This window comes from Megascapheus bottae, chromosome 9 (genome assembly GCF_031878675.1).
Source record: "Megascapheus bottae isolate mThoBot1 chromosome 9, mThoBot2.hap1, whole genome shotgun sequence".
Classification (NCBI taxonomy): Eukaryota; Metazoa; Chordata; class Mammalia; order Rodentia; family Geomyidae; genus Megascapheus; species Megascapheus bottae.
The window spans coordinates 3,440,676-3,462,621 of NC_143517.1; the positions used below are offsets into that span (position 1 = coordinate 3,440,676).

Here is a 21,946-nt window from a genome sequence, read left to right on the forward strand (position 1 = left end):
ATAAGTTCCCAATCTCATGATGACATCCTCTATTCTTCTGTTGCAAAAGTAAAAAATTTCGATATTATTTTCACTAGTTTTTGTTGTTTCCACACTATGCATTGAAATGAGACTTTCAAAACACATACATAATCCTGCTACTTGCACCTGCCCCAAGCTTCTAACATTTATCTGAGCATTCTGTTTTAAAGATTAGTGCACATTAGCTAATAGAGGTTTGTTTTATAATTGTATTTCTACAAGTTTACAAAATATTTCAATCAATCCCATCCCTTCACTCTCCCTTTTCTGTCCTAAAATAATTTAAGTAAAATTAAATTGGAAACAATCACTTTTGATCATATTCATTCTGTCTCAAAATTATTCCCCTTCCCTGATTCTTTATATCTGATCACTTTCAAATAGTGTGTGTGTGTGTGTGTGTGTGTGTGTGTGTGTGTGCATACAGCACATGGGTGCCAATACTGAAACTGATGAAACTTAAACTAGGGGATTGAGTGCTGTCCCTGACCTTTTTGCTCATGTCTAGCAAAAAGTCAAGTTACTTCAGCCACATTTCAATTTCTGGCTTTTTGTTAATGAATTGGATGTAAGTCTCAGACTTTCCTGCCTAGTCTGGCTTCAAACCAGGGTCTCAAATCTTAGCTTCATGAATAGCTAGGATTATAGGTGTGTGCCACCTAAACATTCTGTATAGATCCTGGGTTTTGAATCAGAGCCTGTGTGCTATTGCTGAGCTGTTTTGGTTTGAGCCTACTGCTTTATCCCTTGATTCACAGCTCCACATCCAACTTTGAGTAGTTTATTAGAGATAAGAGTCTCACAGATCTCCCTCAGTTGATGAGTGGATCAACATGATGTGGTATTTATACACAATGGAATGCTGTCAGAAAGAATGACATTGCCCCATTTGTAAGGAAATGGAAAGATTTAGAAAAAAATCATGGTAAGTGAAGTAAGCCAGACCCAAAGGAACATAGGCTCAATGGTTTCCCTCATTTGTCATAATCAGTAGAAACCTTGGGCTCTCCTAGCAGAGATTTACAATAGAGCAAAACCTAGATACATAGGGCCATACAGTGTGATGCTAAATGAAAGGACCTCTAGGATATAAAAACAAAAGCTATATAATGAGTGATTATTGTCCTTAATGTACTATGTTATCCCTCATCTCTTTTGCTGTCCCTTGGTTATCTAATATTGTTACAGTATTTCACTTTGTTATCTGATATATTGGATAAATGCGTATTTGGTTATTTGAAATTGGATAGGGAAGGGGGAAAACAAGATGAGGGAGGGAGGGAGGGAAATGGAGACCAATACATGATGTGAAGTAATGCACCTTCAATCTGGTGAATATAATGTAACCTTTCTATTAATTACAATAAAAAGTATATGAAAAAAAGAGTCTCAAAGACTTTCTTGCCTGGGTTGGCTTTGAACCAAGATCCTCAGATCTCATTCTCTGGAGTAGCTAGGATTACACATCTGAGCCAATGGCACCCAGCCTTAAAATTCTTAGTAAGAATCTTTCTGGGCCTATTTATTCTTCAGTAGAGGGATTCTGTAAAATAAAAATCAAATTTCCTTTAATTTTTGTTGTTATTGTTAGTCATAAGGCTTGAGCTCTGGGCATGTGTGATGTCCCTGAACTGTTTATCTCAAGGCTAGCACTCTACCACACTGAGCCATAGTGCCACTTCCAATTTTCTGGTGCTCAATTAGAGATGAGTTCTATGGATTTTTCTGTCTAGGCTGGTTTTGAACCTTGATCCTCAGATCTCAGATTCCTAAGTAGCTAGGATTACAGGTGTGAAACAGTGGCACCTGGTTTTCAAGTTCTTTTTTTGAACCCCTCAAGTGGTTTTGAACTGACTCAGAAAAATAAAGAAGTCCAAATTCTCAATGTCCTACAAGGTTATGCAAATCCGAAGTCAAGTAATATTCTACAATTTGAATTCATATTGTTTTTGCTCATTAAGTGGTGTCACAGCTCTTCAGTTCTAGCCCTCATGGTTGCTGCTCTATTCCTACATCTTGACATTCTTCCCCATAATCTATGGACATTTATCTTAGCTTTCATAAACTTGTATTTAAATCCCCTGTGATGACATCTTATAGCAATTTCTATCATCCCTTCTTTGGGTTATTTACTTTTATTTCCCTTTTGCACTGCTTCCTATTTAAAATAACATACTTCAGATGCTTTTGTTTCCATTATCTCTCATCCAAAATAGAATGTAGGCTATATGTCTTCATATTTAGTTCACTACTCTATAACTTAGTGTTTATGATGAAGACTTCATTGGATCACTTTATTTTTCCACCCAGCTTCCAGTCATCAGGAAATGCTACTTTCATATGCACAATTCATAGATGTCGTTATAGCTGATACTTCTCTTGGCAGGAAATCAAACAAATAACCTTGAGTTTTACTCCTTAATCATTCATCAAAATGACTGGGAATATTTTAATGGCCAAGCAAAAGTCACCATAAGACAAATAATGTATTCTGAATAGCATTGACATACACTGCCAGAGAAGAGACATTCTCTTTCCTATTAGCACACTGGACCCTGCTGTTGAATCTTCATGCTTTCTGTGGTGACCTTTTCTTCTTTCTGGATGCTAATCTCCAAGTGTTCTGGCACCATCCCAGATGGTTTAATTGCAATGTCTTGATAGAAGCCTATAAAACTCTTTATGGTGGCGAGCCTTGTACAATTGTTGGTGTACCCATCTGAGGGGATTTGTGCTATTATAGTAGTGTCTGCTTCCACAGTGGATTTCAGAAGCAGCTGGCAGGAGGAAAGGAGCTTGTTTTGTGCAGCTGATTTAAAAATGGCAATAGCTTCATTTACAGAATCACAATTGGCCATGTGCTTTCCACCACAAGTGAAGATTATTTCTTTCCAGTTTACCAGAACACTTGTGATGTACTTAGCTTATTTTGCAACTTTTTTCCTATTGAAGGCTATCTTTAAATTTCACTTCCATAAGACTCCTATTAGAGAAATGTTAAACCAGCAAAGTTCTGAAGATTATTCACAAAATAATACTCACATTGATTGGTTAATGGCTGACTGAGTATAGATGAGTTTGAGGAGAGACAGAATGTTCTTTGAAGAGATTTTATTTCCATGCTAGAAAAAGCAGAGTATCTTGACCACTTGTCCAAAGTCAGGTTGACTGTAGATCCAAATACTACCAAAGGATGAAATTACGCATGATCTCTGTCAATTGAACTGGATGGAATGAAGAGAGCGTGGAGGTAGATGAAGGATGTTCCCACATTGTAAAGCAGGTAGACAAGCATTAGCTCAACTATTGGGAAGTTCAGAACATTCCCGACAGATCAGAATTTGCAAGCTCCAAGTGAAGCAAACAGTGGTTGTAATGGCAACAGTGTCAACAGGCAGACTGTATTTTGTCAAAATCTGTAGGCAATGTAAAATGTAATGTGGTACCAAGGAATCGAACCCGGGTCTTCATGCATGCTAGGCAAGCACTTTAACCACTAGGCCAAACTCCCGGTCCTGCTCTATGTTTCGTCCTCATCATTTTAGATATTTGCTTTATTGTATATACAATATACCATGTACCAATGTCAGATACAGTAAGAACATGAGATGAACCATGAGGGTGGAAAAAGAGAAAAGAAATGACTTCACATAGTATATTAAGAACAACCACCCCAAAGATAATCTCGTGCTTCCATGTCCTGGAGTTTATTCATTTTAGCCTCATCCTATATGGACATATGTACATAGCCTTCGAGCTATGGTGATCCTCTGCTAGGAGACATGTACTGATGACTACCACTGAGGAAAACCATGGAGCTTATGTTTCTTTGCGTCTAGCTTACTTCACTTAATATGTTGTTTTTTTTTTTTCCAAAAGTCTTTTTATTTCCTTGCAAATGGGGCAATGTTATTCTTCCTGATGGCAGCATAGAATCCATTGTGTATAATTATTTTTTAAATACATAAATAGCTTCTAAAGCCCCATAAGACATTAACTTCCTCCATAGATTTTACTGTGATTTGTGGCGAAATAAAATGTTAGTACAAGAGTAGTTTTATCCCATTAATGATCAACAGCTTGTGCAGGAGAACTTCATTTGTTTCTTCCTTCTACATTATATATGTTGATGAGGTTTTTTTCTTGGTAGCCTCTGAAATCCCACAGGTGTTATTTAGCCTCTTGAAATCTTTTCAGCCTCATAACAAGTGTGACACCATGGAGAAAGCCTCAGGGACATATTAGTGTAAGGGCTCCTCACCCCTGAACTTCGGTTTGCACAGGGAGTTTAGCTACTTAAGTCTTTGTTATTTGGTAATCTTGTAACACTCCTCTACATGTTTTCTATCCTGTTGAAGATGTTGACCTAGTTCATTCTTTATCCTTAGGTTTAGAATTGGTCTGCTAAGAGCTATTCTCCCACTTTTCTCTTTGGATATGTTCTCATTCTGAAAACAAAACAAAACAAAAACAGAAAAAAAATACCAAAAACAAAGCCCTGGACATTCTCCATATGATGCTATCTAAAGGATCACGATGACCAGCTCTGGGGATTATAACATAATTATGTGATCTTTGCCATGACTTAGGGATCGATATCACTCTAAGCTATAGACAGTATCAAAACCATCTGGAGAATTTATTAAAAATTTAAAAGCTGGATTCCTGAAGGATATTTCTGATTCACTCAAGCTAGATTAAGACATAAGATTTTTTATTTTGAATTTCCCAGATGACCAGGGCACCACTATCAAAGAAAGATTAGGAAAAACATGCTTTCTCACTTCATCTTAACTGAGAAGAAATTACAAATTTATTTAAAACCATGCAATCATGTCAATAATAGCAATTTTACTGATAAAATTGATATTTACTTTATTTATATTTAATTTTTCTGAATATTTTGTTACATGCTCTATTTTCTCTGCTTTATTAATCACATAAATGACATATCTCTAATCTTTCCTTTTTCAAAAATTAGACATAAGTATACAAATATGATCATCATAAAATCATGCCAAACCCAATTCAAATCTTAACAAGTCATTCTGTTCATGTTGGCAACCAATTTTCAATTTTATGTGGAGAGAGAAAGTTTTGACATGCCCAGTAAATAATGGAAGAAAAAGATAGCTGGAAGACCGACAGAATCAACTTCAACCTTTATCATGCACTGCTGTATTTGAGACACTAAAGGGTTAAACAAATTGAGTAGTAATGGAAAAAATAGGAAAAAATAGAAAGCCATCACAAAGATGCACACACGCACACACACACACACAAACAACATACTTAAAAGAAACAAAAGAAAATATGTAATGTAAAATATTTTTGAACAAATACTATTGGTAGTCTCATCATGCACATATTCACATGAGAAAAATACTCACACCTGGTACCCTTTGTAACATTAAAAATGGGTCATTAACCTAAACGTAAAACATGAAAGTATATAAAAACCACCTGTAGATAACAAAAGAAAAAGTATAGACAACTACTCCTCTGGCAATGACGTTTTAGGTATCGCACCAATAGTCTGACAGAGGAAGGCAATAAATGGTAGACTACAGACCACAGAGTGTGATCCATGAACATCATTGTCAAGAGGATGAGAATGAAAGCTATAGAGAAAAGATAATTTCAAACAGCATGATAAAGTACTGTTATCTATAAATACAATGAACTTTAAAAGCTCAATAATAAATAATAGAAGAAGCATCCTGGTTAAAAATAGGCAAACTACCTGAAGAGATGTCTTACCATAGCAAGACTTCATCAGAAATGCCTACATGTCTTCAATCATGTAATTTTTCACATTAGTTTAGTAATCACGAATAGTAAAAAAAAAATGGCTTTGGCACCTCTGAATATTTGCAAAGGTCCTCTTTCTTAGTAAGCATGGAATTGAAAACAAAAATGACAAATGCAAAGGTGAGTCTTTGGACCAGACACAAGAGCCTGGAAACTACCCTTACACAAATGATAATCCCATTTTTATTACTTCTTTCCTCAGCTAATTTCCTACATTGACACTTGGTTCAAAATGGCAAAATTATATCCCATGCCAATACTTCTGAAATAGCAGTGCACTGCATTTGTATTTTAGTTTGCTGATAATTATTGAGGTTAAAAGGATAACAAACTGAAACTCTAGTCTTATCATGAATCTTCCATGCTTATTCTTCTGTATACAATAAATCTTTATTTTTCCCCAAATGAAGAACACAGAAATACTGTGAATTTCATAGACTGAATTAAATTAGCAACTTTAATTTAGTTGACAAATGATGAATGAGATACAATTTATAGTAACTGATGTTTAATCTCCTTAAAATGGCCTAGTATTGGTGGGGAACTTAACTATATTTATCACAAAGCTCTTGGCTTGTAAAACTCACAGCACAGAACTCTATATGTTGTTTTAAGAAAATGTTACTATAAAATAGTGACTAGTCTATCATAAGCTATTCTTTTTTCCGGCTTTTTCTTTTTTTTAATTTTATCGTAATTAATAAAAGGGTTACATGATATTTGCCAGATAGAAGGTTCATTAATTCACATACATTGATACCCTTTCACATGTCTTGGTACCCATTACCCTCCCCCCCACCCCCCTACCCATCTTGGTTTTCCCGCCTTCTCTATCAAATTTCAAATAACCAAATACAAACAAATTCAGTATATCAGATAATAAAGTGAGATACTGTAACAATATGAGATACCCAAGGGACTGCAAAGCAGATGAGAGATAACATAGTACATTAAGGACAACAATCATTCGTTATATGGCTTTTGTTTCAATATCCTGGAGGTCCTTTCAATTAGCTTCATACTATATGGCATTATGTATCAAGGTTTTGCTCTATTGCAGATCTCTGCTAGTAGAGCCCAAGGTTTCTACTGATTATGACAAATGAGGGAAACCATTGAGCCTAAGTTCCTTTGAGTCTGTCTTACTTCACTTAATATGATTTTTTCTAGGTCTTTCCATTTCCTAACAAATGGGGCGATGTCATTCTTTCTGACAGCAGCCTAGAATTCCATTGTGTACAAATACCACAACTTGTTGATCCACTCATCAACTGAGGGACATCTAGGTTGGTTCCATATCTTTGCTATGTGAATAGTGCTGCAATGAACATTGTTGTGCTGGTGGATTTAGTATGCCCTAGATTCTGGATGGTTGGGTAAATGCCAAGTAGTGGAATTGCTGGGTCATAGAGGAGTTCTATGTTTAGCCTTTTGAGGCACTGCCACACTGCTTTCCATAGTGGTTGAACGAGTTTGCACTCCCACCAACAGTGTAGTAGTGATCCCTCCTGGCCACATCCCCTCCAGCATCTTTTATTATTCATTTTCCTGCTCCTGGCCATTCTAACTGGAGTGAGGTGGAATCTTAGAGTTGTTTTGATTTGCATTTCTTTTATGACCAGAGATGTTGAGCATTTCCTCATGTATCTATAGGCCATTTTTGTTTCTTCTTCAGAGAAGACTCTCTTTAAGTCTTTGGCCCATCTTTTAATGGGATGGTTGTTACTTTGGAGATTAGTTTTGGAGTGATTCAATTTTTTGAGTTGTTGATATATTTTAGATATGAGGCCTTTGTCCAGTGTTTAGTTGGTGAAGATCTTCTCCCACTCTGTAGGCTTCCTAATTAATTTACTAGATATGTCCTTTGCCATACAAAAGCTCTGCAGTTTAATGCAGTCCCACTTATCCAGCCTTTCTCTGATTTGTTGTGATTCTTGGTCCTTATTAAGGAAGTTTCGACCTGTGCCAAGGGGACCTAGTGTATCTCCTATTCCTTCTTGTAAAGTTTTCAGTGTGTCAGCTTTTACCTCCAGGTCTTTGATCCATTTGGAGTTAATTCTAGTGCAGGATGACAAAGAAGGATCCAACTTTAGTTTTCTGCAGGTGCTTAACCAGTTCTGCCAGCACAACTTGTTGAAGAGGCTGTCTTTCTTCCATTCTATTTTTTTGGCTCCCTTGTCAATTTTTTATTGTGATTAATAGAAGGGTTACATTATATTCACCAGATAGAAGGTGAATAACTTCACAAGCATTGATACTTTTTCTCATGACATATCATAAGCTATTTTTTAAAAAGCCTTATGAATTATAACACATATTCTATAAGTGCCTTCTTTCTGTGAAAACATTTTGGCTAGATAAAGTATAAAGAAAAGAAATTTATTCAGCTTATACTTCTAGTAGGAAGGAAGTTTACAATCTGGAGAGGAAGTGGACTGCATTGTAGCTATGTGCCATGTCTCAACAGAGCAACTGGAATCACATCATGAGAGCAAACAAGAGAATAAGCAGGGAGGCCAAATCTAATTTATAATGATCTGTCTTTGAGCTAATGAATCCATCCGGTTCCAAGAAACTTAATGCACTTTGACAGTCCCCCCCTGAGACCACCCCCTTGATCTTGCTACCTCAAACTCAGGCCACCTATTGAAGGTCCTAGAAACTTTCTATGCCACTGCTATAGAGACAAGCTGCAAGCACATGAATCCTTGGGAACTCATATCCACACACAAATATATATGCAATTGTACTGTTTAATTACTAATATTCAGCCTCCTGTGTTCTCACCTTAGATCATACAGAGAACATTGTACCTGTTTTGTGTTGTCCTCTTTGACAGCTCAAATGCTTTGCTCTTTTAGAAAGAAAGAATTAACCTGAATACGTACCATGTGAAGATCTTGTTTTTCTATGCCACTCTTATTTTTCCTAATGCAGAATGCAATTAATAATCCATATACTTTAGTCATAATAGACAGAATGACATATATTAAGAATGTCAAGGTACATTGTACTCGTAAATTGCTATGTTAAGTTGAATTCCTTGTACAACTTTTTCATTCTTTTCAAATTTATGATCACGGTGATATATAGAGAAGTTACAGTTACATTCATAAGGTACTGATTACGTTACTTCTTGAACATTGTTATCACTTCCCATGTTTTTTCCATTTTCTCTCCCATCACCCCCTCTCAAGCTGTAAAGTTCAATTCCAACATACTACCTTATGAATATCACTGTTGCACCTTCATACAACAACTTTTTTTGCCAGTCTTGGGACTTGAACTCAGGGCCTGAACACTGTCCTTGGGCTTTAACAAGGCTAGAGCTCTACCCCTTGAGCCAGAGCACCACTTCCAGCCTTTCCTATATATGTGGTACCGAGGAATCAAACCTGGGTCTTTGTGCATACTACGCAAGCACTCTACCACTAGACCAAATTCCTGGCCCCTATAACATTTTAAAGGTTAAAAAATGAGTAAATTTATAGAAAACAAAAATTATCAATTCATAAATAGTATACATACATAATAACCAAGTCATGGTATATACAGGGGAAAAATAAAAATGTGTAACTTCATAGACTTAACTCACAGTCCATAAAATTCAGTATTAGGAAGATCATACCTGAAATGTGAAGGAGAATTTCAGGAGAGATGGATGGAGGAATGAAGAGAGTAGAAGGGGAAAGAATATTTTAAAAATCTATAAAATTAGGAAAATTGATGGAGGGATTAGGTTGGGAGGATGGGGAAGAATGATGAAATGGTTGCTATTGATCAAAATTCATTGCACTCATAAATTGAGATGTTGAATGGTAAGCCCTTTGTACATTTACTTAAATAAAATAAAAATAAACAAATGGGTAAATTTATTGTAATTCATTAGAAGTAACACATATGAATGAGTATATACATATACATATATATGATTGTGTGCACATATAGATATGCATATTTCTTTTAGTAAAATTTATGTTCCACGAGAATCATTCTTGCTGTTTCATGGAAGTCTATTTTTTTTTTTTTGCCAGTCCTGGCCTATGAGCTCAGGGCCTGAGCACTGTCATTGGACTTTCTCAAGGCTAGAGCTCTACCACTTGAGCCTCAGCACCACTTCTGGCTTTTTTCTATGTATGTGGTACCGAGGAATCGAACCCGGGTCTTCGTGCATGTGTGGCAAGCACTTTAACCACTAGGCCAAACTCCCGCCCCTGGAAGTCTATTTTAATAATTTACTTGACATTCAGTCTGAAACCACAGTTTACTATTGTATGCAACAATCAAATAGACTGAAAAATATGTAATTTTTATGCATAATTTCAAATGCTGTTATACAGATGTAACAATTCCAAGTAAAGTACTGATGAGCACTGTACATTTGCCCTCATGCATTTGTATACACAGTAGTGTGCAGTAGAGGTTAACTGTTAAATAATCTCCTCTACTTAAGGGCTGTTGCAGTACTACAGCTCATCAAAACCCAACAATTCTTATCATTTTAATTGTAAATACACTTCAAAGTATCCACAGGATTTGCTTGGACTCTCTTAGTATTCTTATTTATGGGCAATTTGCTTTGTATTTTCCGGCAGTAGAGCAAATCATTTCCTCTACAAGCCACTTTAATACTATTGCTTATAATGTCACTTATCTATTGATTTTTATTTTCCCCTTTTTGTGTTCATGATATTATTGTCACCTATTAAGTTTGTCTTTCCTATTATTTTCAAGGATATAATTTATAATTTTATTTATCATATAATTTATTTTGAATAACAATTTTTGTGGTGCAACATTGTTAAACGTATGCATGTTATAAAAATTTGAGAGAATTTTATGTACCCAAATTCCTATTATCAACAAAAAGGATGACTATTTTTCTTCTAAAACTAATATGCTAGTTGTTTTTGTTTTTGTTATGGCATTGGGTATCTCCACTTTCCAATTGGTTATCTTTGGTGAGATGGATGGTAACTCTGTATTGTTAGTGACTTCAAGGAGAAGCTTTCAAGAGTTCTTCATTATGTACATTGCTTTAAGAATTACCAATATCTTTATGTACAGTAAAAAACTTGTTCTATTCCAAAATTTTCTGTTTGCTGTGAATTAGTGTTAAATTTTATGAAATGCTTGCCTACATGTTTTGACAATTTCATATACCTTCAGTGCTTCAAGCCTGTTATACTTTGAAGTATGCCTGTGCTTTTCAATATTATTCCATGGCTGTACTTATTTAACTAATAAATTTAGACCCCTTGCTATTTAAAGAGCAATTAAAATGCAAATATTCTCCTCACAGAGCACACCCATCTCAGCTCTGCTGCTGAGGTTAGACTGACCTCCTACTGAGCTGGTGACATTCTTTTGTTCTATTCCCTGAAACACTTTACAACCATTTTGGTCAATTTTTAAAGAAATTAGCTTAAATTCAAAATGTATTCACCAAATCCTCACATTTTCTTTGGGTTTATTTTTGCAAGTTTGGAATATTTGTAATATAATTATCTGTACACATTTTTGCTCTTGCTGACTACTTACCTTATATTTTGTTCCTATTTTTTGCTAATGCCTATATTACTAGCATCTTTTCTTTTAGTTAATTGTTGGTCTATTTCTAAACTACTTCAATTTCTTAAAGTAGGTCCCTAACTTATTTACTTTTCAGACTTCAATAAAGATGTAATATTTAGTTTTAACATTTGGTGGATGTATACCCAAGCTATCTATGACTATTCCTTTCTAATTTGATTTAAAACACAGTATACCAGTTGAAAGATAAAACTATTTGAAGCTGAGTGTGGCTCAAGTTTGTAAACCTAGCTACTCAGGAGACTGAGATCTGAGGATTTGGTTCCCAGGCAGTCTGGGCATTAAAGACCTTGAGACTCTTATCTCCAATTACCACTAGGAAACCACTAGAATAACAATTATTACATAATTTGAAACCATTTCCTGTAATTAATTACTAGTGTGCTCCCCCAGAATTTTTGTTTAATTTTTCTTATAATGCTCATATTTGGGGCAAAAGAAATTAAGCTGATTAAGTGGATTTTTAAAATGTTCTATTCCATGGCACTGGTAGTTCATGCCTGTAATCCTAGCCACTCAGGAGGCTGAGATCTGAGGATCATGGTCCATCCCGGCCATCCTGGGTACGAAAGTCTATGAGACTTTATGTTCAACTAACCATCAGAAACCCGTAGGTGGTGCTATGGCTCAAAGTGGTAAAGTGCTTTAGCTGAATTGCTCAGGGCAAGTGCCCAGGCCCAGAATTCAAGCACATGACCACAATAAATAAATATATATATACATATATATATATATTTCCCAGTGGCTTTTGGCTCTTTATTATTCATTCAGGAAATGTTAAAGCCTTATATGGCTGTTTGTCCACTCTGTATTTGCTCTGCTGATTTTTTATTTATGGTTTGAGAGAAAAATATCAGACATATTGCTATGTCTTTTCTGGAGATATGATATATCTGCATAATATAATGTTCCTCTTCATTTCTAGAAATGACTCTTGCCTTATGTCTGCATTCTAATGTTAGTGTTGCCACATAGTTTATTTTTTGACTTGCACTTGTTCAGTATGTTTTCCAGCTACTCTCATATCTAGCTTTCTGTACTCTGATGCTTTTAATATGCAGTTAAGTCAAGATAAAAACCTGACATTTTGTTTCTGCTTTATTTTATGCACTGATTTACAGGTTATAAGTAGCTTGAAATCTTTCACCAGAACAAATCTTATTTGCCAATATAGCACAATTAATTCCTTCTGCTGGTTATATTCCATTCCCTCCATATATATTGCCAAACTTTCCACAATTCTGCCACCTGATTTCTTTTGAACTGACTAGTACTAAAATATTTTTTCTTCTGTTTATTTTCAGATTTATAATTTTTGGCTAAAGTACTTTTCTCTTTGTAATTTAAATAAGGGATCACCAGAGTGATTATAATATTTAATGTAAATTTTAATGTTTTTCAGTGGTTCTTAGAGCATGTTTTGAGGCTTGTTGGAGATTTATGTGTATTTTTAGAGGTCTTACAGAGTCAAAACTATTTTTATGAAATATAGACATCTGATATTATTTCTGTCATAAATGTAAAGCAGGTTTGTTGTAGAAGCTAAATGATGGCTTATATCACAAATAAATATTCCTCTGTGTTAATTTTACTAAGCTATATTGATTGTATTATTTGTTTTGAACAAATATATTTTATTTTTTTGTTTTTTTCATATATTTTTATTGTAATTAATAGAAGGGTTACATGATATTTGCCAGATAGATGGTGCATTTATTCCCATACATTGATATTTTAAATAGATAATTTTATTTTCACATATGATAAAATCTAACTTAATTAAAATAGTTGAAGTCTTCTCAAATCTTAAAATGGTAAGCAAACCTATGACTGGACAACAGTGACTGAAGCCTACATAGAGGACGTTGAGATCTGGAAATGGAGGATTGATGTCAGCTTGAGCAAAAATGCCTACAAGACTCTGTCTTCAGTTAACCAGCAAAATGCGGAACTAGTGGCATTTCTCAGGTGGTGCAAAGTGGAAGCCAGACAAAAGTATAAGGTCTTGAGTTCAAGCCTCATTATTTTGGCACCAAAATAAAGACAAGGGGGACATATTGAAAGAAAAGCTGCATTCATTTATTAACTGAAGTTTATTTTCTTATAGTTATCACAGAGAATATTTTTGAGATGAGCATTTCTCTATAGGTGGTAACTTTCAAAATGTATCTGTAATTACTAAACTATAATGTTATATATAGCTTTTACCATCTTCAAATAGTGATGGAAACTGAAATTAATCCAAATCTATGTTTTTTATCTTCTTTCTCTTTCATATATCTAATGTCTGTGCCTTTTCATCATCCATTATGTTGAGTTCTTCAGTGCTGACTTTATCTGTTATTAAATCGCAGTCTCATCTGCAAATTCTGTTGTATATAGACTCTAGTATATAGAATCTAGTCACTAGTTTCTATATTTTTGTAGAATTTATTTTATTTTATTGTCAAGTTAATGTGCAGAGGGGTTACAGTAACATAATAAGTAATGAGTACATTTCTTGAAGAACACTGTTACATCCTCCTCCTTCCTTTTTCTCCCATGTTTCATCCCCCTAAAGCTCCCCCTAGTTGTAAAGTTCATTGCAAGCATAATAAATTGTGAATATCAATATTGCTTTGGTTAACCCTTTTCTCCTTTGTCTCACCACTTTGTCGCTCCTCTTCCCTTCCCCAATTCAGATAAATGTATGCACAAGGCACAAGGTACCCACATCAAATACAGTAACAGGGATAAACCAAAGGGGGGGAAGAACAAAATAAATAACAAATAACTTCACACTGTACATTAAAACAACAACAAAGGTAAACCTCCTCTTTCCATATCTTGGAGTTCATTTCATTTAAGATCATCTTATTTGGTCATATGCATATAGCTGTTGATCTATTGTGATCCTCTTGGAGGACTAGCCTAGATATTTACTAATTATCACAAATAAGGGAAACCATGGAGTCTATATTTCTTTGGGACTGGCTTATTTCTCTTGAGAATCAACTCAAATGAATCAAATACCATGAGGTAGCCAGGCATCAGCTATTCAGGAGACTGAGATCTGAAGGTTATGGTTCAAAGCCAGTCCAGGCAGAAAAATCTGTGATTCCTTTATCTCCAATTAACCATCAGAAAACTGGCAGTGGCTCAAAGTGGTAGAGCACTAGCCTTGAGATGAACTTAAGGACAGTGTCTTGATTAGGAGAAATACTAACGTTCCTTTCACAAGCCAAAACTTCCTAAATGAAGCCTAGAAACACAACATATTAAAGAAAGGCTGGACAAATGCAGAGGTTCTATATGGTAAAGGACATTGCAAGATAGAAAGCCTTTGCTAGACATATAACAAAGGCCTCACATCTAAAATGTCCGTAGATTTCAAAAAGTTAAATCCCTTGAAACAAATCCTCAAAAAATTTAAATAATGTTTCATAGTTTCTTCAGGGTTTTAAAACATTGTTCTTAGCCCCAAGTATGAATTTTAAATATGTATTTGTCTAATTTATAAATAATGAGCTTTATAATTTTTCTTGGTAAATCTTTCAAGCTCTTGTCTTACTTTCTTGCATATGGCAAGCATAGTTTCTATATTCAAATATTCCAATGTCTGTAATTTTTCAATTCACTTTTCTATTGTTTCTGTTCTGTGTTTTATTTTCCTGATATACTTCAGGAAAAATACAAAATTTTAATTTTTACATTCTTGTGTATTTTTGTTATGCTGCAAGACAGTTAGTATGACAGTGTATTAAAAATAGAATATGATTATCATCCAAAGAGGTTTTTATTTACTTAAATACTAAGAATCTGCAATTGTGAATAATTATATGCCAAAGCAAAATGTCAATTTTAGGATTATTTTAGACTTGTGTTGGAGCCCTAGTCCTCGTCATGGCTTCATGGCCTCTATCTCAGCACTTTTGTTAGGATGCTGGTTTGTGACTTTAGATTAAAGCTAATTGTTTTGATGGGCCCTGAACCCATATTTTGAGAAATGTGGACATTAACATTTTATGTACTCTCAGTTGGAGAGACTGAAAAACACTTTGGTCTCTCATGGAACCTTTCTACACAGAATATATCTTGATGGCAAAATTTGTCCATGGTTAAATTCATAAATAGAATTTTATACTTTCTGCATTACTGTATTTTCCTGGTTACTTTTACATATTTTGTAACTACATAGAACTTTAAGAATATTTTTATTTTTCTAGCTTTTCAAGGCAACTTTTAATTGTTAAGTTGTCTGATAATGCTTAATACAATACAACTACTAGAGACAAAATCGAATTAATTCATTCTTATATTATGGACCCTTATAAATAAATATATATGTGTATATATACATATATATATATAAATATACACACATGTCTATATGTGTACTTATAATGTTATTTCCTTTATGAAATGGTTAACTAGTAAGATTTCTTTTTGAAATCATGAGGTTATCTAATTTTTACATATATAACCATATGAGTATGCCAAATAATTAAGTATTGGAGCTGGATTTTATGACCAGCTTCATTATGATAAAAGATTTAAAACATACCAGCAATCTAAAAATACATAAATTAAAAAATCAAAGAACTTTGGTTCAAATTCTTGTTCTAATTTATACTTTCATTGACTCGTTAAGTTAATTTGCTTAAATGACAATTAGTTGCTTTGTTAAATCAGGGCTTATTGAAATGCATGCTGAAATAGAAAGATGATGGGTAAGTTTTAATATACTAGAAAAAAACATAATATCCTGAAAAGAAGATAGAATCTATGTATAAACAGACATCTTATTGAAAATTTTTCACTGTTATCTAACTTTCCATTCTTAAATTAAGTGATTTGCTAGCAAAACAGTTCTCTCTTCCATTCAGTTAATGTCTGGTGTTGACCTTTAAGCAGGAGTTGGCTGAGTTTGGATGCTGACTGTCGTTTGAGCTCTGTTAATACACATTTTATACCTCAGGTGTGTCTTTTCTTACAGAAATAAAAGTAGTACAAGGTAGTAGCCAAATTACACTCATGTCATACGCATTAATATTCTTTTGGCCATACAGGTAATAGCAAAAAAATGAAAGGAAAAATTATTATTCATCACAAAATAAAAATAAATTATATGAGGGTAGAAGTCTATCTTCTCATGTTGGGTTTTGCTAAGAGAGAATTGCAATTTAAATACTTTTACAAATTTTCATGATCATTTAGTTAATATTTATTTATATGTTTGGACCTTCACAAGAATTAAATAATGGAAAAGAGAGAAATGGTTTTCTTTTGATAATTGATCCCATCATTTCGCAGAGCCAGAGGCAGAGTAGCTAGCATTGACACTTGATATACAAAACATGATAGCACATTCTATATTCATATGACATGAAGGATTAGAGCATCTCTGTCAGGCTCAAGGCTAATATGCTGTGAGGTTCTGGTGTTTAAGCCTGCCAGATGTGTCTCTTTCACTTATCCTTGTTTGCTAACTGAGATATCTTGTATCAGGATTGCATTCTTACATCATAAAATAACCCTAATTAAAAACTAATGGGATGAGTCAATAGAATCTTTTATACATAAATATTTTCATAGTAGAAACTGGAAATATAAATTGTACTATTGGGCTTGCATAAGTGAAAAACATAAGCAATTGTGATAGGTTCACTTTTACTTATTAAAATAAGTTTGTTTCAGTATAATTGTATCTTAACTTGATAATTAATATAACCAGATATGAAAAAATAATAATGCTGAGTCTTGATCAGTGGAGTTTTTACAATAGATATGTGACAATTATCTTGACTTCTCTTTCAGATAGTCTACATGGGTTGGTGTGAAGTGCGGGAGCCAGATCCCCTGCAAGACAGAGTGTACTCTCCAACATTTCTAGCTTTGCGGGGCTCATGTCTTTATAAATTTCCAGCACCTCCAGTAAGTGTTTCCATCCAAATACACAGAACTTTTAACATTGTCATAACTGATGGATATCAACTGACTATTGCTAAGTAGCATATTATCAATATAATGTAAAAATGTAGATGAGTTCACAATTCTTCTTATATTTCATCTGAGAAAAAAAAACTTGCATTAAATATTTATTTTACTACCATTGAAAATTTTAGAAGGAAGCTTTGGTTTTGAACCTAGAAACACATCACAATCCGTTTATACTCACAGAGACACGAGAAAGGGCTTTAAAAATATTTAGAGGGTTTTTTAAAATGTATAAACTAATTGAATAAAAATTTTAAAACTTGTGTTAGCATTTGAATATTCATAGAATGAGATATTTTAAAGATTAATTATATATTAAATAACATGCTTGTTATAATGGTTTCTCAAAATAAGTTTAAAGGGCAGTTTTAGAGTATTTGAAACTTATAGTTGTTAGCAGTAACTTTTCAATTTAGACTTGAACCATTATCAATAAATCTCAAAATAAATTTGTTTTCACAATGAGTGTATCTAAATTTAGTTAATATTCTAATCCTATGATAATAAAATGTCTTAGAATAAGATAGTCTTTTTTTGTTTGTGTTTTTGTTTCCAATTTTTTAATCTTTTTGTTTGTTTGCTAGTCGTGGGTTTGAAATTAGGGCCTGAGCACTGTCCTTGGGCTTTCTCATGGCTACTTTTCTACCACTTGAGTCACAGGACTACTTCCAGCTTTTTCTCTGTATGTGGTACTGAGGAATTGAACCCAGGGTTTCATGGACACTAGGCAAACACTCTACCACTAGGCCACGCTTCTGGCTGGCATAATGCCTTATGCTTGGAAACAAATCACAAGTCTATTCTTGTAAATTTTGGTTCAATTACCATTACATTAAAAATATTAAGATGAATTCAAGAGGAAAGTTTCGTTTTGGCTTACAGCTTAATTTAAAAGTACTAGTCCTTGGGTTCTTGCCCTGTTTTCGCCTCTGGTGGTACAATATGTCATTGTTGGAACATATAAAGGAAAATGTTTTCCTACTCTAATAACAGCCAGAAAGAAGAAAGAGACTCAATATTTCCTTCAATCGAATCCCTCATAACCAAATTTTCTTCTACGAGGCTTCATTTTTTAAAGGGTCACAATTTCCAATGGTGCATAGTCTTAGGACCTAGTCCTGAATATATGAGTTGGTTTTTTAAGGTCAAAACTCTATCTGTGAGCTATTCTTTGCAACTATCAGGATATGTTTACCTATGTTATCTCAGTATCTTCAAGCCAAACCAATCATTTTGTTAATCTAGTACATTCTAAATTCTAGTCACTGGAAGTCCTACAAAATATTTGCGTATGTACTGTATTAAAAGTATTACTTCCAGAAATATGTACCCAACAAAACAGCAAACACTCAATAAATATTTATTGAATATAAATACTAAATGCCAGAACATGCACAAACACAGAGCCTAGGAATTTCATAGTCTGACTTGCTGTTCTCTTGGAGTTGAAGAGTATCAACTTATTTGTACTATTGATGCCTTCACAATATCATAAAGCATCTTAGACTGTTTTCCTAACAGAAACTGAAGACTTTTTAAAAATCAAAGCCAGTGTTGATATTTCCCATCCTTCTCTGTGTTTAAATAGGCCCAGCTACTAAGTATTTATGAGACCATTTCTCAATAATGATATCACACATTATTTAAAACATACAGAATTAAATCATTTTTTGTTTTTTGTTTTTTGTTTTTTTTGCCAGTCCTGGGCTTGAGCTCAGGGTCTGAGCACTGTCCTTGGACTTTCTCAAGGCTAGAGCTCTACCACTTGAGCCTCAGCACCACTTCCGGCTTTTTTTCTATGTATGTGGTACCAAGGAATCGAACCCGGGTCTTCATGCATGCTAGGCAAGCACTTTAACCACTAGAATTAAATAGTTTTATCAGACAGAACATGTTTCCTGTGAAATGTAAGTGTTGAATAAAATAGGAAAATAAATGCTAATAAAGACTAGCATAGATTTCTGGATTAAGACACAGCAGAGTAAGAAGCTTCTCCCACTTGATTCTGGACATTACTGGAGGGTCAGCAAAGGACAGGCTCTTTTCTGAAGGCAGACAGAGAAAAAGCAATTGAAATGATCACAGAGATGACAAAACAGCCAAGAAGCACCGAGAAACAGGAAAGCTGATCAGAAATAAGATTTCTAATGCCAGCTCTAATTCCAGATCTCTAATGCCAGCTCATCAGTAGTAATAAAAGGCATCTGAGAAGAGAACCACAAAGAAAGCCGAGCAGTTTAACAACTTATGGATAGTGTTAGCCACAGCATAAGCTGGTATTTCTTATAAACCTTGAACCCATTGTGTAGCTCTGGTGTGGCAGTGATTTCTCCTATGAGACTTATCAGCCTTGGAGAAGAAAGCTATTTTGTCATTCTCCATATTTCAAGAGATATATACCTGCATACTTGTAAGAAAGGACCCATTTGGAAAATTCAGTTACTATGGGAAAATATCATGTCAAGGAATATGGGGGTGATCATGTATAATGCTCAGATAGGACATAGTCAAAGGAGATGACCTTGGGAAATAAGAGGGTCAGATATTGATCATTCAGATGTTTGGACAATAAATAATTCCTGCTATGACAGGTAAGGGAATCAATGGTCCCACTTTCTGTGTTGGAATAACCACCATTTGCAGTGAATCATCACAGAGATTGAGAGCACAGCCTGCTGAAATAGTTTGGTCCAGCATTGACTAAGAACTCTGTTCCTCCTCAATCACACACACAGACACATGCACAGACACACACACAAACACAGACACACACACACACAGACACACACACACAGACACACACACACACACACAGAGAGAGAGAGAGAGAAATCTATTTTTCCCATCCATCCTCATCAATCTTGCAGGATTTGGAAAGCTCTGAGACCTACAAGGAGTGGTGGATTCCCTCAATTCTTCTAATCTAATATGTATGTAAGGACTGTGTTTGCTATTTTCAAACCTCCACGAGTAATTGTTTGCAACTTTAAAGGTACACAAACTGGAGAGTCTGGCACAAGTGGGAATCGGTGATGCCCATAGTCTGCAAAGCACATTGACCCTGGGTATGCAGAAAGGGGAAGCAGCTAAATCAAATGCAGCCCCAAATCTGATAACTCTTCTTTGAATAGGCTGTCTTTTAGCGTATAAGAACAAAGTAAGTATAACCACAATTTTCAAAAACACAAAGATGTGGCCAAGGAATCAAATCTAGAAAAAGAAAAACAAAACTGAAAAGTAAAGAAAATGTATTCAGTGAAATTATATCAGAAACTCCCCCAAATCTAAAGAATTGCATGGGCCTCAAAGTACAGGGGTTATTTGGAACCCAAATTGAAATGATTAAGAAAAAGCTTTGTGACACTTTGCAGTCAATGAACAATAGAACAGGAAGGGCTATTGATTCCTGCTAGAAAAATAAATTGCTGTCTTCGTTAAAATGGCAAGAGATTGAGAATTACATCTACCTCTAACCAATGTCACAAAAAGCCAGAAGCGTTTATAGTAAAACATTATTGACACTTAATATTTGTATTTCCAGGAAAGTTACCATAAAATTGATGGGAAAATAAAGATTTTCCAAAATACATATAGAGTAAAAGAATTTGTCTGTGCAGAATACACACATGTAGATAAGAAAGATAATCAATTTTACACGTAGATAGGAAAGACAATAACATGAGAGCTTGAGGAAGAAAATATTTCATGTGAAGAATAGAAAAGTGGATAAAAATAAATGAATGAAACATGTTCAACTTATAGACCAGCAAATCTGTAACATTAATAAGGTGGAATAGAAGAAAAATGCTCAAATCAATCAGGGGAAAATGCAACGCAATTATTATAACTAGAAAGTGCTTTTGAAATTCCAATTTAAATCATTGTAACTGTTCAATTATAAGACATGAACTTGCAGGTTGTATTTTTAAAACGTCTTGTCTTCATTGGCTACAAGTGAAAAGTGGAAACTTGGAAAATGAAAGGATTGATAGTATTGTACTAACCAAATGGGAAAAATGCAACTAGGAATGGCTATACCTAACTCTGACAAATTTGACCGCAAGGAAAATATTATTCAGAGAAAGTAAAGGACCTATACATCAAGAAGAAATATTAGGCCGGGATTTGGCCTAGTGGTTAAAGTGCTTGCCTAGCATGCACGAAGACCCGGGTTCGATTCCTTGGTACCACATACATAGAAAAAAGCTGGAAGTGGTGCTGAGGCTCAAGTGGTAGAGCTCTAGCCTTGAGAAAGTCCAAGGACAGTGCTTAGGCCCTGAGCTCAAGCCCAGGACTGGCAAAAAAAGAAAAAAAAAGAAGAAATACTAGTGACAAATTCATGTACCTATCAATGGTAGATCTAATTTTATGAAATAAACATTATTGTTTATAAAGATAGGTTTCAAAGACAATAATTGCAGGTCACTTCAATACCCAACTCCTATCAACAGATGAAAGTTCTGGAAAAAAAAAGAAACATTAGAATTAAACTACACCACTAACCAAATGGACTTAAAAGTAATGACAGCACATTCCTTTCAACAAC

General features: G+C 34.5%; 1 protein-coding gene across 1 annotated transcript in view; it reads left to right on the top strand.

Moving 5' to 3' along the window:
• Sntg1 (syntrophin gamma 1) overlaps positions 1 to 21,946 on the top strand; it is a 774,750-nt gene that overhangs the window by 672,800 nt on the left and 80,004 nt on the right. The window contains exon 14 of the mRNA XM_090338807.1: positions 17,221 to 17,337. Coding sequence (XP_090194933.1) covers positions 17,221 to 17,337 — 117 coding nt within the window. The remainder of the gene's footprint in view (positions 1 to 17,220; positions 17,338 to 21,946) is intronic.